General features: G+C 35.0%; 3 protein-coding genes across 6 annotated transcripts; all 3 read right to left on the bottom strand.

Moving 5' to 3' along the window:
* Nucleotides 1-1,609: 1,609 nt before the first annotated feature.
* On the bottom strand, nt 1,610-3,939 carry LOC114192778 (putative pectinesterase/pectinesterase inhibitor 28). Of its 2 annotated transcripts, none has more exons than XM_085675844.1 (3): nt 3,779-3,939; nt 2,647-3,696; nt 1,610-2,550 (listed from the first exon to the last, which is right to left on the bottom strand). In XM_085675844.1, exons 2-3 carry the CDS (start codon nt 3,677-3,679, stop codon nt 1,850-1,852), a joined length of 1,734 nt encoding a protein of 577 aa, XP_085531970.1. In that variant the 5' UTR covers nt 3,680-3,696; nt 3,779-3,939; the 3' UTR covers nt 1,610-1,849. The 2 variants fall into 2 exon arrangements, with proteins under 2 accessions (XP_085531970.1, XP_085531969.1); XM_085675843.1 differs by having other exon boundaries at nt 1,611-2,550; nt 2,647-3,705; nt 3,779-3,935.
* Nucleotides 3,940-4,524: 585 nt separating this feature from the next.
* On the bottom strand, nt 4,525-6,554 carry LOC114192297 (pectinesterase-like). The gene is made up of 2 exons (XM_028081977.2): nt 5,583-6,554; nt 4,525-5,352 (listed from the first exon to the last, which is right to left on the bottom strand). The coding sequence occupies exons 1-2, from the start codon at nt 6,475-6,477 to the stop codon at nt 4,652-4,654; spliced, it is 1,596 nt and encodes a 531-aa protein (XP_027937778.2). The 5' UTR covers nt 6,478-6,554; the 3' UTR covers nt 4,525-4,651.
* Nucleotides 6,555-11,709: 5,155 nt separating this feature from the next.
* LOC114191508 (enolase (DUF1399)) lies at nt 11,710-15,765 on the bottom strand. 3 transcript variants are annotated; one of them, XM_085665107.1, is made up of 8 exons: nt 15,231-15,765; nt 15,034-15,151; nt 14,542-14,946; nt 14,066-14,344; nt 13,106-13,626; nt 12,906-13,030; nt 12,639-12,820; nt 11,710-12,544 (listed from the first exon to the last, which is right to left on the bottom strand). In XM_085665107.1, exons 1-8 carry the CDS (start codon nt 15,425-15,427, stop codon nt 11,996-11,998), a joined length of 2,376 nt encoding a protein of 791 aa, XP_085521233.1. In that variant the 5' UTR covers nt 15,428-15,765; the 3' UTR covers nt 11,710-11,995. The 3 variants fall into 3 exon arrangements, with proteins under 3 accessions (XP_085521233.1, XP_027936511.2, XP_085521234.1); XM_028080710.2 differs by having other exon boundaries at nt 12,639-12,799; XM_085665108.1 differs by lacking the exon at nt 15,231-15,765 and having other exon boundaries at nt 14,542-14,935.
* Between the last annotated feature and the right edge of the window lie 448 nt (nt 15,766-16,213).

Genomic DNA, 16,213 nt, shown 5'->3' with positions numbered 1-16,213 from the left:
ATATAACTCTTTAGAAAGTCACTTAGTTATGTTCTTTCCAAACATCGATTGCAGAAGAAGTATCAAAGAGAAATATCGATAACATAAAGAAACAAATCGAGGAGAACAAAACAACAATTGATTTGGAGACTTAATGGATAGTAATTGCTCAAGTCATGTGGATTTCAAAATATTAAGGGCAATTTGAGATAGATAGATACTTATAATTTATTCAAATCTAAATTCAAATCTTGTAAAAATGTCTGGGGATGGTATTTTACAAGGGTGACAAATTATGGAACAAATCATACATTCTGAAACGCCATGAACATGAAAATGACTAAATCAACGTTGATTGTTGTAAGTTGGGTCACCGCCTTCATTGATTTTTGTTAAGTTTCTTTGTTTTCCTTTATAATTTATTTTTCTACAAGTTGCTTTATTTTTTTACTGTTCTATCGCATTACCATTGATCATCGTGTCCATCTTTTGAATTCAATCATCTATATTTTTCACTTCATCCTTTGGTTGTTACATTTCATTTCCATCTTCACCAAAATATACAAAAAAATGGAAAGTATATAAAACATTGACTTGTTATGTGTGAGATACTTGTGGAAATCCACATAAGAATCGAATCGAGTGGATGAAATTGGTGCATGAAATTAACAATTTTTACATTAGATCAGAGTTTTGCATCGATATCGAGACATAAACAACACCCCAATTAGGATAAAAAGTCAAGTGTTTGTTAAACCTAAAAATAGAACTCAAATAAAAATGTTTAATAATTAACAAGAGTAAGAAATCATTCAAACTAAATTCCCGATAAACAAACAAGAAAAAAAAAGATAGATATGTAACAAATGTATATAAAATTAAAGTGTATTACTTTTTTAAAGCCATGTTGTTTTTAATAAAGAAGATCATTGTCCAGAAAATATAAATAATAAGTTTATGAGATATATTAATATGATGAAAAAAATATAAGCAAGAAAAACATAAATGTTTAAGATAAAGGTGTATCCTTTCATTATTTAACTTTGTTTCATTATCAAGCTTTAATGCTATACATGAATCTAACACTTTAATTTTATACTTGAACTATCTCAATGAACTTCAGACTACACGAGCGTTTTTACCAATTTGGTATAATTTGTTTATAAAATTATGAAAGTGGTGCAACTTTTTAAAATTGTACAAGTTATGTTAGCACGACTTTGTAAGGAAGAAGTTACCTCAATCTGAAATGATTTTCCTAAATTTGACTCGAAGTCATGCTAAAATAATAAAACTTCTTTGATTTTACGAAAACATAAAAATTATGTCATGTACACGACTTAAAGTCAAATCTAATAAAGTCCTTTACCGACACAACTTTTTCTTTATGTACTTGTGTTAACATGACATGACATGATATGTCCATACTAATTTTTTTTAAGAAGTTAAAACGTTTTTATAATTTCAGAAGTAAATTATCCTATTAGTAAAATGAAAAAAAACATTAGACTATATTTATGAAATAATTGTCAATTAACTATTTTGTTGTTATTGGTGTAGTTATTTCCATTAAGTTGTATGCTTTATGTGGGTTGAAATGGTTTTTTTATTAAATATATAAAAAAGATAGCAAGTATATATATTAAATTTTGTTAACAACAAAATCTCCTAAAGAAAGGTTTAATTACATTAAATCTATGTACTACTACAGGAACAGGAAGAAGTGATCATCTCTCTGCAGTTTGAGAAATGTGGCATTACAGAATATACAAAGACTTGAAACCAATAAAAAAAAAAAAAAAGAAGTGAACGATAGAAGCCTTAATTAAATGAGTCTAGTCTGTGGACATGCTCCTTCCTAAAAAAATGTTTAGAGCTTGGGGAGGATATTAGGATAGTAAGGAATCTTAGTAACTCTAACCCATTGATCTCCATGAAAAAAATTGAGTGGTGAGTATTCCGTCGCAGATTTTGCATTCAGTGTCTTGATCCCACGCCATTTTACACGCTTCGATTTGTCTGAACCAGGACCACTGTTATTGTACTCACTATAGAAACAAGTGTTCATACCTGAAGGACCATGTCGTCCTTGCCGTGCCAGATACCCCTCTGGTTCGATAATGTCCTCCATGTAAGTGTTCATGAAGATGGTCCTCGAGTAACTCTTCTGTGGACGAGCAAGGTAAGCCTTGTTATCAAACTTCACTCTACCATTTCCCACAATGATGCTTCCTTGTATCACTATTCCTGTCGGTTGCTGCTTCTCCTTTCTACCTTGAGAAGTCACAATCAATTCTTGGTTTTTCAATGGCTTTTTCACCACGAAAATGCACTTTTGAAAAACAGCCACTGCATCACCAAACACAAAGTCCACGGTGCCTGAAATCCTGCATTCCCGATAAAACTGACGCATTGCAAGAGCATACAACGTGTTCTCATACCCATCTATCCAGCATTTGTAGAAAATGGATCTGTCTGCTTGAACCCTTATGGCCACTGCTTGATGTTTCTGGGGACCAGCGGAATTCTCAAACCCTATATTGATGGCCACAAAGTAATCTCCATGAATAGCTGCATGCATACACAAACTAATTAACATGATCAATTTCTTGAAAGGGTTGTAAAAAAGATTTAATTTTGTTTATTTTTCGTTAGCAAGATGCATACCAACTGTGGCGGTTCTGTAAGTAACCGTTCCATCCACGAAGTTTCTCTTGCCCGTGATTCGTGTTCTGTTGGGACCATCACCGACAAACACGACGCGAGTCATGAATTTAGGGACTTCAACGTACTCATGATAAACACCCCCCCTAATGTGAATCACGAATGGCCTTTTGTTCTTCTTAGGCACCATCTTTAATGCCTGGCCGATGGTCGTGAACTTTTCGCTACCATCTTTGGCCACAACCGCGTTAGCCTTCAGTTTATGAGGATTTTGAAGAAGGAGTCTACGAAAACCATCATCATCATCATCATCGACAACCCACGAGGGAACAACCTCACCGTGACCAAAAACATGTTCGCCACCCTCAGAAAGGTTGCGACTCCCGGCTTCCGTAATTTCGACAGTGCTAGCAAGTGCTGAGATGATGGCAAGGGCGTTGCTGCTGAGGTGCATGGAAGTGGTCAACAAGCTCCTCATCTTACTCCCTGAATGGGTGGTGGCGTTATTGAAACCATCCAAGCAAGTTTCTTGGTACGTGATTGCACCGCTGAGCCAAACTTTCAAACTAGTGAGGATGTTGTTGAGATTGTTGAGATCAAACTTGCCCATTTTCTCGATTGCCCTATTGAATTCCCCAGTGGAAAGATTGAGCAGTTGCGTGCATGTTCCAAACGCCATCTTGGTTCTGGGGTCACTCTCATTCTTGCGCATGGTATCTATTTTTTTTAGTCCTTTACCTATTCTCTTCATGGTTACATTGAATGCAATTTTAATGAGTTCTCTGGAGTCTGTGATGTTCCCAGCATCTTTTATCAGACTTTTCTCACATTCTTTCTGGTACATTGTGGGTTTACAAAGGATTCTCACCGCTTTCACAGACGAAACAACGCGATCCTTCTGTGGTCTTTCACTGTGGGAACTGTCCGTCTCCACGTTGACGCTAAATGCGATGCCTATGATCAAAGCCACAAGGAAGATGGTAGTAATACAAATAAGGGCGATATTCCTCTTGCTTGCTCCATCTTCCTCGTTCATTTTCAATTAACCGCCCCCTATCAACACTTCAATAGTGCAATACAATAAGACTAAAGGTAAACGATAACAACATTACACGCAAATCAAATACAACTAAACCTTGTCGCTGCTTTTTTTTTCTTCTATGTTTTGGTTCCTGCGCGTGTTGTGTAACGGAAAGAGACGCGCAGAGAAGTGAAGAGAAAGGGCCTGCTCAGGCTGCGGCAATCTCCCGTCAAATCCTTTTGGAGTGTGCATCTCTGTGATCGGTGGCCAAAATAGAAAATCCTTTGTATATAGATCAAATAGTGGTTCACAACTTGCTTGGTTTTGCTCAAAATAGTCAAATATACTTTCTTTTCTAAAACTGGTCAAGCTCAGAAGCCGCACAATATATAGAAACAATTTGAGGTTTCTGTTCTTACCTTATACTCAAAATATAATTTTAGCATCATAAGCCCTGTTTTCAATCCTTCATCTCATTTGCAGATTTGTTCATGAATCAGCGGGCACCAATTTAACCTTTGGGCAAACAAAAACAATAAAATGTTGCTAGCCTGATAAAAGGAAATTAAATAAATGTTTCAACGTATGCTAACTTTTGTATTAAATGATTTTCTAATATCGTCGTCACATTGTGAACTAAGAATAAGGAGAGGATCGATGGGAGAAAAACAAAGTGGGTATGGTGTCTCTTTTCATTTAATTTAAAGCTATAAAGATACAAAAAAAATGTCTGTCCTTTTAATTTATAATTTTAAAGATGGTTAAAATATTTAATCTCTCCTCTTTCAAACCAAACGGGGTGTTTCATACATTTTTCAACTAATAGTAAGGTCATAAGAAGAGAAGGCAAAACTTTCCTTAAGAACTCACTTGATTTATTTATTTTTTCAATTCTTGACATGCACAATATATATATAAAGGTGATAGATTTACATCAGGCATCACTTGATACAATCAATTTAATCAAAACAAGTTGAACAAAAAAAATTACTGTAACCCAGCTTTGAAAGGTACTCCTGTGGAGGGTAGCCATTTGTCACCTTGAATAAACTTCTGCACCGTGAAGTCAAGTGCATCCTTTTGATCCATGAGATGGTACCCTTCCCAAGTGACCCTATTGCTGGTGTTTGAACCAGGTCCCCAGTTAGCAAACTCTGCATAATACAGTGTGCTCAAAGCAAAATCCCCTGACCATTCTGTCCACCCCTTTGGATCAATTAGGCCATCCATGAAAGATTCTATGTAAACAGTTCTAGAATACTCCTTCCAAGGCCTACCCAAATATGTCTGTATCCCATTATAGTTGCTAGTAGCATCACCCAATTCACTGGCTCCTATTATGCAGCAGTTCTGTATGGAGATGCCAGTGTTTTGGTTTGGATCTGTTCGCCCTTGTGCTGTGATTGCATTGAACTGGTTTAACATAGGAAGTCTCGGATACATGTTACAATCCTGGAATACCGTTGCTGCATTGCCGAATATAAAATCCACAGTGCCATAAATGTCACAGCGTTTGTAGAATTGCCTTAGGGAATGTACGTACAGTGTGTCCTGGTAACCCTCGAAACTGCAATAATAGAACGTGGACATGTCTGCCCCGTTTCTAACAGCCACAGCTTGATGCTTGCTGGACCCAGCAGTGTTACGAAATGTTATGTTCATGGCAACAAACCCTTTTCCAACAACAGCTGAAAACAAACACAACACAACACAGTTGTAGCAGACACAGTAGTCTAACTTTGTCACCTTTTTTAACAACATAGTATTTATATATATATTTGTATGAATGACAATTTTAGTAGCCATATTATAGATGGTTACACACCCACTCGTATTAATGTTGAATTTGACAGCAGAAATTAATGCTCATGCATAAGCAGAAAATACGTGACATGATATGCAATCGAACATAGCTTACCAAAAGTTGCAGATTGGAAAGTGGTCCAGCCATCGACAACGCTGCGATCGCCAGTGAGCACAGTGCGGTTGATGCCATCTCCAACCAACATCAGGTTCTGCTTGCTCTTAGGAATAAACACGTACTCGTTGTAAATCCCCGCGACAACATAGATTACATGGTACCCGTTGTTGGTGCCGCTGTTTTCAGGTGCAGCCGCCACTGCATCATTTATGGTGGTGAAATCACCAGACCCATCAGGGTTCACCACCACCTTTTGCCTCACCTCCACATTGTCAACGCTTGTTTGGAGTAACTTTCTATTAGTAATAGTCTCAACTGTGGTTGATCCTTCCGTGGCATCGCTAACCCAACCACGGGTGAAAAGGGCCAGAGATATGGTATATAGTTTGATCGCATCGGAAAGGGGACTTGACAAGGCACCGGTAACTACAGGACAGGAAGTTACCTCGTTAAAACCGTTAAAGCACGTTTGTTGGTTGGTTAAAATGGCACTGAGCAAGGTATGCAAGTCGTAGACTTGAAAGCCATTGACGTTGTTTTGAATGGCTTGGAGGACAGTGGACAAGAAATCAATGTTGAGTTGTGAAAGGTTGAAGCAATCTTCAAGGGCGTGCAATGTTGAACTAGGAATGGCGTAGTGGTTTGTGAGATAAGAAGAGACCAATGCAGCAATCGTTTTTGTTGTTGATAAGGATTGGTGAAGGAGGAAACGGAATTGGTCATGTGTGGATAAATATTGAGGTGGTAGAGTGGTTTTGCAGAATGCAGGGTAGGGTGTAGTGTTGCATGTGGTATCTGAGAAGGAGAAAGCAACATGAGAGGAAGAAAGGAAGATAATGAAGAGGAAAACAAGGGTGTACAAGGTGGTCCAGGTCTTCATTTTTGTTGCCATAGCAATGTCTTCATGTCTGTGGAGACTTATGCTTTTGTATATGGGAGATGATACATTGACAAAAATTTTTTGACAAACTTTTTGACAAATAATTATTTTTGGTAAAAAAACCCTAAAATTTTATTATTTTATTATCTTAACTTTCATTTAAAAATAAAAAAGTTACTTTATTTGGTAACTTTGTCAACTTTGTTAACTACATCTTTGTCAAAAAATTATTTTCCATTTATATTTAGCTGCATTAAATTAACTAACCTTATGGGTACAAAATCTGATCGATGGGCACTCTTTTCTTTTTCTTTTTTTTTAAAATAATTATGAAGTTAGTTTAAAACTGGTGTCAGTGTCTATATATTCTTCATGTTTTAGAAACTCTTTCAAAGACGCGTTAACGTAAAATATATTTTTCCACCTCATACTCTTTCATAAGAAAGAAAAAATATACTATAATTCTTAATTTTTTTACTGATTAATTAATGTCTTTTCTCTAATTATAATAAATGATTTACTTTAAATTATGTCAAGAAATAAAGAAGGAAAGTCAAATATCGAGATCATAATATTATTTTTCATTAAGAAAATGGTTTTTAGAATAAATTGGGAAACTACTCAAAGACATGAAAAAAAAAAAACTAATTATTGATTAAAAATTTACAAATATTCTTTTACAACTTCCACGTTCTGTTTTTATATTTTTTTTGCTTCTACATAAGACGAGGAATATTGGGCAAGACGTGTGAGAAAGAAGTAACCTGGGAAGTGGGTTTTCTCATTAAAAACTTGATTTCACCGAAGGAAGAAAGGGTTGAGTTAGTTAGTGGAAGGCATGTTTAAATTCCAACGTGCACAGAAGTCAATAATTATTAGGTATTTACATAAGTGATATCATCACAAATAGATTGAACGTGTAAAATCGCATATCTTTTATTCAATAATCACTAACAAATCATCAACCCTACACAATTGTTGACATTGTCTACTAAATTTAGAAAAATATCTTTTTAGCTTACTCAAAACGAAATATAGTTATTATAAATTTCTCATAAGTGTGTTCAAATTCTTACAAAACACGAAAAACAAATTAAAATCAGTGAGTGGATGGCTCATTTGCCGGTGAGTCTCCATAGTTCAGCAAATTTGATAGATATATTAATTTCTTGGTTAAAATACCTTTTTTGTTACAATTTTCGTGAAATTTTTTCAAATAAGTCCTAATTTTGGTTTTGTGTTCAAATAGGTCTCAATTTTCCTCAATTTTGTTCAATTGAGTCATATTTTACTAACACCGTTTAAATCATTAACGGCCATGAACAGTCACTGCCACATGACACTTTGTGGTTTTTTTTAATTTTTTTAATTTTTAATTTTAATTTTTTTTAATTTTTTTTAATTTTTTTTAATTTTTTTTTAAATGTACACATGTCAATCCAGTAGCATGCCACATGTCACTTCATGATTTTTTTTTGTTTTTTTTTGAATTTTTTAAAATTTTTTTTAAATGTCCATGTGTCAACCCAGTAGCGTGTCACGTGTCAAAATTAATGTTCTATATTCAATTTGGTCCTTATATTTGTTATTTTTGTTCAATTTAGTCCCAATTTTTGTTTAAAATTGACCAATTTTGTCCCTATCAAAGATGAGACCAAATTTAATTTTTATATCAAAGTTATAATGATGTGAATTTTAATATATTATATAAAAATATTTAATAAAAAATGTGAATTTTAATATAAAAATTAAATTTGGTTTTAATTTGGAAAGGGACCAAATTAATTAATGTTAACAAAAATTGGGACCTAATTGAACAAAAATAACAAATATTGGGACCAAATTGAATATAGAACATTGACTTTGACATGTGGCACACTATTGGGTTAACACGTGGACATTTATAAAAATTTTAAAAAAAATCAAAAATAATTCAAAAAAAATCAAAATAAAATTCAAAAAAACCACGAAGTGACATGTGGCACACTACTGGGTTGACACGTGTATATTTAAAAAAAATTCAAAAATTCAAAAAAAAATTAAAAAGAAATTAAAAAAAAATAAAAATAATTCAAAAAATTCAAAAAAACCACGAAGTGACACGTGACAATCACTGTTCATGGCCGTTAATGATTTAAACGTTGTTAGCAAAAAGGTAGGGATGGCAATTAGGGCCTGGCCCGCGGGCCCGGTCCGCAGGCCCGTAGAAAAAACGCGGGGCGGGCCAGGGTAGTGAGCCCGCAGACCCGCATAGGCTCGCAGCCCGCACGGGCTAGCCAGCGGCCCGCAAGCCCGTATAAAATTAAAAAAAAAAAAACTTGCACTTGTGTATATTAATTACTTCTTTTATGGACTCTTGCATTAACGTTTCAAATTCTTGTATAACTGGAAAAGACAAGTATTATGTAATCTTTAATGTGCTAAAATTTAAAGAATACATTGTGTATGTCATAGTATGAATATGATAAAAATGTTGAATTATCAATTTATCATCTAATTCCCCAAAGTCTTTACTTAATTTTGTGAACTTCTTAAAGTTTCCCAATTTTTAAACATTGAAAGTTTTATCATAAAAAAAAATTAAAAAAATTAAAATAAAACAAAAAACGGGCCGGCCCGCGGGCCCGCGGGCCAAGAAGTATGCGGGGCGGGGTGGGCCTAAACGGGCCGGACCGGGCCGGCCCGCATTGCCACCCCTACAAAAAAGGACCCAATTGAACAAAATTGACTAAAATTAGGACCTATTTGAACACAAAACCAAAATTAGGACTTATTTGAAAAAACTTGACGAAAATTGGGACCAAAAAGGTATTTTAACCTAAATATTATGATACTGTAAAAAAAAAATAAACCAAATTTCACTAAATTTAAAATCAGACTGAAATATAAATAAATTATATAATTTTTTTTTTTAAATTATCCAAACGGATAAGATTTATTACAAATAATAATTAAGATTTGTGAACATAAAATTAAATTAAGTAAAATTACTAAAATAAATAGAAAATATTTTCAAACATTAAATTAAATAATTAACCTACAATAATAAAATTATTATTATTATTATTTCATATTGTAGTTAGTCCATATGATTTATTCATATGAATTAAGATAATTTATTCTGTAAAATTAGTCAAGATAATTTGGTGCTAACACTTTAAGTATTTTTAATGAATTGAATGCGATTTAGTCAACACCATTTATTATGTTTTAGTTTGTGTAATTTACTCCTAAGAAAAATATAATTTATTTTTAATACTTTTCTTACAATTTTAAACTATTTAAAATATTTACTTCTATTTACTAAATTAATCTAGTTTTCTTTAAACAAATTGAAAGATTTATTGTTATCGACTAAAAATAAAAGTTATTTTATTTTATCATTTGAACCATTTAAAATATTAATTTTAAGAGAGATTAAAATAATTTAGTCCTTATAATTCTAAACCAAATAAAAGGCTTGAAGATGAAGTTTTGAAGTCAAGCTTCTTAACAAACAGAAAATTATTTTCAATGACTTCTTTCCCAACTTCTATGTAAAGCAATCTTCCAAAGTTGAAGAAAAAGAAGTGGTTAAGAGTTTTCAAAATATTGTAAATTTGTTGTTCAAAGCTTTAATAACCCTAAGCTTCATAAAAATATTATTTGTGCTAGCAAACTAAAAGAGTGTTTTATCATTATAGTTGTACCGTCCAGGGAATGGCCGACCTCAACATGCTCATCAGGATTCCGACTTGATAAATATTTATCATAAAACAACGAGCATTTGGGCCGAGGTGGCCGAGGTAACGAGCATTTAAGCCGAGGTGACCGAGGTGACGAACATTTGGGCCGAGGTGGCCGAGGTAACGAGCACTTGGGCCGAGGTGGCCGAGGTGACGAGCAAATATCACTGGATTTTAGGAATAACCACCCACATGCAAGATTTCAGGAGAGAATAGTGGAGAAGTGAGTAGGTTGGTTAGCTAAAGATCTGACATTAAAATAGCAGTTTAAAGACTGAAGAACTCAATATATACATAAGGGATTAAGGAAAAAGGGAGTGAACTCAAGAGTGAGTGAGAGAGAGAGAGAGAGAGAGAATTATTGTTCTGGTTTGGCCATCATTCCTGGACCGGAACATTAGTCATTCTCCAGTGAGCAAAACTTTAATAGTTTAGATTACTATCTCTTTGTGAAACCTTTTAATAAAGAGTGATTGTATCACAAATAATATCCTTCTTAGTTAAATATTTTCGTCTCAAACAATACATGAAATTTTAGCCAAAAATAACTGCATTACAAATAATATTTGAATTTTTAGTTATGAGTGATTGTATCCAAACAATATTTAGATTTTTAGCTAAAAATGATTAAGTTCCAAATAATATATATATATTTTTAAAAAATGGTAGTATTTCATATAATACTTAAGTTTTTAGCTTAGAGTCAGCAGTATTTAAGTAATACTTAAATTATTTTAGGTAGGAACGATTAAGGTTTAAATAAAACTGTTAAGTCTTAATAAAAAAACAATACATAGTCTACCTATTTTTAAAACGCTATTTTACAAAAAGTTTTATACATATTGTTTGTTATATTGAAAACTTGTGTCTATAATAATTATAATTAATAATATATTAATCTTTTCAACTTTCAGTTATAATCTATTATTAGTGTCCGAACCGATATCAAAAATTAATTTTATAATATTGATAATAAATAAATCAAGATACGATATCTATATATTTACTAATTACATATAATGTCTAATCAAATTTCATATTTAGAGGATAAAATTATTTTTTGAATTTTAATTTGAGATTACTAGTCAGAAAATAAAAAACTGCTGATTAAAAAAATAAAAAGAATACACCACAAAATATATTCTTAGATGGATAAAACTTTGAAAGCTTAGTACCTTTTGAGACTAAGAATCATTTACTAGCATACTTACTACACATATAACAACAAAATTCAAAGTCGCAGTTTTGTCAAATATAAATATAATACCTTCAATGGACCGCACTATCTCAATAAGTATATGAAGTAACATGTGCTGCACCTTCATTTGGCTGCACTGTCACAATAACCATATTAAATAACAATTGCAATTTGTCATGTGCCTTGCCTTTTCACCAAGGTTCAATTATTTATGTACTATATTTTTTTAATTTATTCACTGTATTATTAAAAGATTTAATTAAGCTCTTCAGTGGTTTCTTTATGTCAATTGGTACAAAGAGTGTCATTAGGCAATGATAATTTAAAAAATTGAAAGATTTAATTGAGATTTTTAATAACATAGGAACCAAATTACAATTTGTACATGCACAAAACTAAGGTTTGCAAGGAGGCACCTACTCACAAGCCACAAACAAATCATTTTATATTTTATTTTTTTTACAATATTTATATAAATTTTGTTATCCTCCAACAAACTTTTGGGGCTCGGGGTTTTGAATTCCAATAAAAATGTGAACTTGAAGCAAGCTAAAATTTTGGAAACAATGATAGTAATAGATATTATTTGCTAGAATTAAAGAGAGGATTAACTTAAAATGCTTTGTTTGTACAACTTGTCACTACCTTCCACTGGTGACTGACCTAATGTTGGATACCTCTTCAGCTGATCTACTGCATCAGATTTCATCACAACCCCAGCATGCCAATGCCAAGGTTGAAGATAAGTTGAATCAACGGATGAGGAGCATGAAGATGGATGAAGTATCACAGAACCCCAATCTCTACTTCCAAACCTTGCTTCCTTTAATCTTCTTCTCACCAACAACCCTCCCAAGTCTTGTTTCTTCATTTCTGATACACTTCTCAGTATTGAAATGCAAAGCAGAAGCATCACCACTGCATCTTCTTCGGGCGATACTTCAACAACCAATAGCCTCCAATTCAGAAGTGCGGTTGCTTTTCCATCTGGGTTATCTTCTGTGAAACGTATAACTGTTACAAAACAATCTTCATCTTCATCTTCCTCTTCCTCAGTCTCTTTCTCCTTTAACTCTATTCTCATGTCTTCACCTTTTCTCTTTGACTTTGTTTTCTTTACTTGGTATTGCATTTGCCTCCCTCTCAATAACTGCACCTGCAATTAATTATTGCAACTTGGAGTTAGCCAAATTAAGAAGCAAAAATTGCATTTTTTTTCAGGATAATATCAAGGGAAGTTGATACTCTACCGATGACTCTGGAGAGGTTTGATTTAGCAAACTAAAGGTGAGACCTGACACTGATTTTGATGACTCCCATTGTATTCTCAGCTCATCTCCTGTTGAAAAGTTCCATGCAGCTTCACATTGTTCAGTAGGTTCCTTTGGCGTTGCAGTGGCCACCACCTTCTCTGTACTAGACAGAAACAAAACTAGAAAATATTACTAGATTGAAACAAAACACGACAATATTTCAGACAACTGTTGAATCTGGACTAATATGAACATAAAACATACCAGGGGCTCTACCAATGGGACCAGCAACATAAGACCAAGAGCCCTCACGTATCTCTATAATCCTATCTTCCCGTTTAACAGCTGAAGGAGTTTCACTCCCTCTTCTCCAGAATCCTCCTGCTACCCTGTAGTTCAAACATTTGTCATTTAGTTAGTAAAAAATGCTATAAACAATTACTGGAAGAATTGATGAAGCTCACCTAATTCTAACAACAAAACACACTCTCCCTGAATGATCAAGAACCGTGCGAGACAACCATCGCCCTTCTTGTGGACGATAACTACTCATTTTCAGAATCACATCAGATATCATTGCCCCAGAATCGTCAGTGACTCGATCAGGTACACATTTCAACAAGTACGGTGCTTGAACTGGTGGAGTTATTGATGTAACAACATTCACCTGTTGACTAATTTCCTTTTCCAAAGTTAAGGAATCTGCTCTCAGTAAATCATTCCAGCCGAATGAAACCGTGTCCAGCAGGCTACTTCCTCTCAGACATTTACCACCATGACGACGAAACTCGAGCATAACTCCCTTAGTTCCAAATTCACAGTAAAAGTGCCAAGCTTTTTTCCATGAATCATCGGTGAAATTGGAGAAGGCTTTATCTAGCTTTAGCTCACTATGACACCTTGTTATTCGGAGGCGTAGGAAATCCCGGTTTATATCCTTCTGCAATGTTCTTATTCTTTGCTTAATTCTCACGAACACACAGGCCTGCATTGTAAAAATTAGCCGCACTTCATTCTTGTGCAATACTGTCACTTTTGTCCATGATATTCTGTTTCAGGGATTGTTTGAAATATTTGTTATATATGGTTGCAACACCATCCCTTATATACTCTATTGCACAGCAGCTTTGCAAGTTCATCATACATGTATGAAAATATTACAAATCAAAACATCTGAGTGATGCTGTAAAGAAAATTTCCTGTTTAGGCAAACTCAAGCAAAAGAACGTAGCTATAGGATTATACTTTTCCTACCACAAAAATTGATGATGGTGTTTCCTAACAGTAACCGCACAAAAACTACTTCAGGTCATTTACCACAAAAAACTTGAAAGAAAAAGAGCAACCCAGTACACAACATTATGACAAGTGTACTTGAAAAAAAAGACAACAACAGAAGCAGAGAAAGAGAGCAAGAAATTGACCTCAAGTAAAAATCTTGGAAGCATGGTTCTGTATTTTGTATTGACATCTGTGCCTGATTCTTCCCAATAGACAGGGGATTTGATTGAGGTAACACCTTCCAATGTGAAAGGAAGCTCCCCACCTGCTTTCTCATAAGGTTGATTGAATGCCCTATCCCACAATTTCTTGGTTTCTTCAAAGTCCTTTTCCTTCGGGGTTTCAGACAGAGTTACCACCTTCCGCAGATCACTTTCTACGGCTAACGCTTTCAAATCATCAAGATACACTGTTGGGTAGCTCTACTCCGTTAAAAGCAAAACAATCGAAAGAACATAGCAGAAAGTCAGAAAGAGGGATTGAGAAAATTAACCGAGGGAGAGAGTCATCAATCATTTTCATTCTAGTGATTACTTCATCCGCGAGTGAGAAATCAAGACTTAAGATGCTGAGTGTGAAAGCATTTAAGAGAAGAACGAAACGCAACAGAAAAACACACCTGGTGGGTCAGCCACATTAAGAGGATGTCCGAAGCAGGAACGAAACGCGAAGAAAACTCATGCGCGAACCTCTGCAGCATAAACAAGAAAGCCCTGTATCGCTGTCTGGCGGCGATCAAGTACACAACCTCAGACCTGTACGGCTCAACGAACATGGAGCACAACGACAACCTCTGCTTCTCAACTTCCTTAAACACACCCTCCTTCAAACTCCCCCCAACAACCTCGCCACCCGAATCCTGCGAATCCGAACTCGCCTCGTTCTCAAACGACTCAAACGGGTATCTGCTGCTCCAAATCTCCATTCCCCGCATCAACGCGTACTCTCTGTTCTCCTCGTCGAAAATTCCCGCTCTCCCAATCAGCTTCGAGAATCTGGTCTCGCAGTACTCCCTGTAACTCACCTAAAACGGTAAACAACATTACAAACTGAATTTACTTCACTTTACCTTTCTCTAATTTTCACGAAAACAAACGATAAACGAACTCACGGGGTTTAAAGTGTGACAGAACCAAACCCATTGGACGTCAAGCGCAGGAAGAATTACAGGAGGAGCAGAGTCCGGAAGCGTGAGATCAGCAATCAACGGCATCCAGAAATCATGATACCTGCAAAACCGTTCCACCGTCAGATGAGTTTACTAAACGAAAACAAACAAGGGAGGTGACTTTGTTCCATAGAGTTTACCTTCTTACAGCCTCCACCATAATGGACGTGTGGTGAAGCCATACCGAATCGGCCACACTCCTCAAGAAGGCGATATTTCGCCTGGCCGCTGACACGAGATCGATCCCGAGCCGTATCGCGGCGATTTCGGGCAACTCGCCGAGACTTGCGGAGGAGGTGCTGGGCGAGATTTCGGGACCGCGGAGATTCTCCGACATGGTTTCGGTGGAGGAGTACGATAGTGCTTTTTAGTAAGTGAGAGACACGAACATGATTGAGTTGCGTGGAGAGGGAAACATGGTTGCGTCTTTAATGAGAGGAAATAATATCTGGTGAAATGGATGAAGACGATGTTATTGTTGTTGATGTTTTTGGCTGTTGGAATTTGGAACAAAGAGAATGAGAGTAAGTAGAAACGGAGTTGTCGATTGAGGAAGACAAGAATGACCGTGAGACTGAGTTCTGAGGTGTCCCTGTTTGAACACGTGTGACCATCCCCTCACTCACTCACTCACTGCTCCCAAGGTTAATGTTATGGAATATAGATTAGCAAGAATGATCATTTTTTCTAATTTTAGAATAGAAACTAAACAATAATAGATTTTTTTTTTTTTGGAAAAAACTAGATTTTCCTTTGAGGGTTCAAAATCGGAAAGATTTAACCCCGATTAACTATGATTATAAATAAATATATCATATCTATCCAAACTAATCATCAACTTTGACATTTGTAAGAGCATACATATTGTCATTTTCCTAATCATATGAGTGTTTATAAAACCACTTAACGAAACAGGGGAGATAGAATTCTGTGTTCTGTTATATGGTCATGGTAGTGTTGTGGTCCCCGGTTTCGTTCATATAAGATCAGAAACAATAATGCGATCCACATGTCGTAAGGTGGCTATAAAAAGTGGTATATCATGTCACTAACATATTGGCAGAGTTGAAAGATCTTATAATAGATGGGTTAAGCACAGATACTTAACCTTGAGCGCAATTAA

The sequence above is a fragment of the Vigna unguiculata genome, chromosome 7, assembly GCF_037176805.1.
Source record: "Vigna unguiculata cultivar grain cowpea cultivar isolate G323 ecotype 2 chromosome 7, ASM3717680v1, whole genome shotgun sequence".
NCBI lineage: Eukaryota > Viridiplantae > Streptophyta > Magnoliopsida > Fabales > Fabaceae > Vigna > Vigna unguiculata.
This window is presented reverse-complemented; position numbering and strand designations above follow the sequence as displayed.

Bases quoted from the DNA above. Each gene is read 5' to 3' on its own strand.
- LOC114192778 (XM_085675844.1), bottom strand. From the start codon at position 3,679: ATGAACGAGGAAGATGGAGCAAGCAAGAGGAATATCGCCCTTATTTGT. The intron at 2,551-2,646 runs GTATGCATCTTG...GTATGCATGCAG, and splicing joins TTACAGAACCGCCACAGTTG to CTATTCATGGAGATTACTTT.
- LOC114192297 (XM_028081977.2), bottom strand. From the start codon at position 6,477: ATGGCAACAAAAATGAAGACCTGGACCACCTTGTACACCCTTGTTTTC. The intron at 5,353-5,582 runs GTAAGCTATGTT...GTTTGTTTTCAG, and splicing joins TTTCCAATCTGCAACTTTTG to CTGTTGTTGGAAAAGGGTTT.
- LOC114191508 (XM_085665107.1), bottom strand. From the start codon at position 15,427: ATGTCGGAGAATCTCCGCGGTCCCGAAATCTCGCCCAGCACCTCCTCC. The intron at 14,947-15,033 runs GTGAGTTCGTTT...TTACCGTTTTAG, and splicing joins TCTGTCACACTTTAAACCCC to GTGAGTTACAGGGAGTACTG. The intron at 13,627-14,065 runs GTCAATTTCTTG...TTTACAATGCAG, and splicing joins TTCCAAGATTTTTACTTGAG to GCCTGTGTGTTCGTGAGAAT.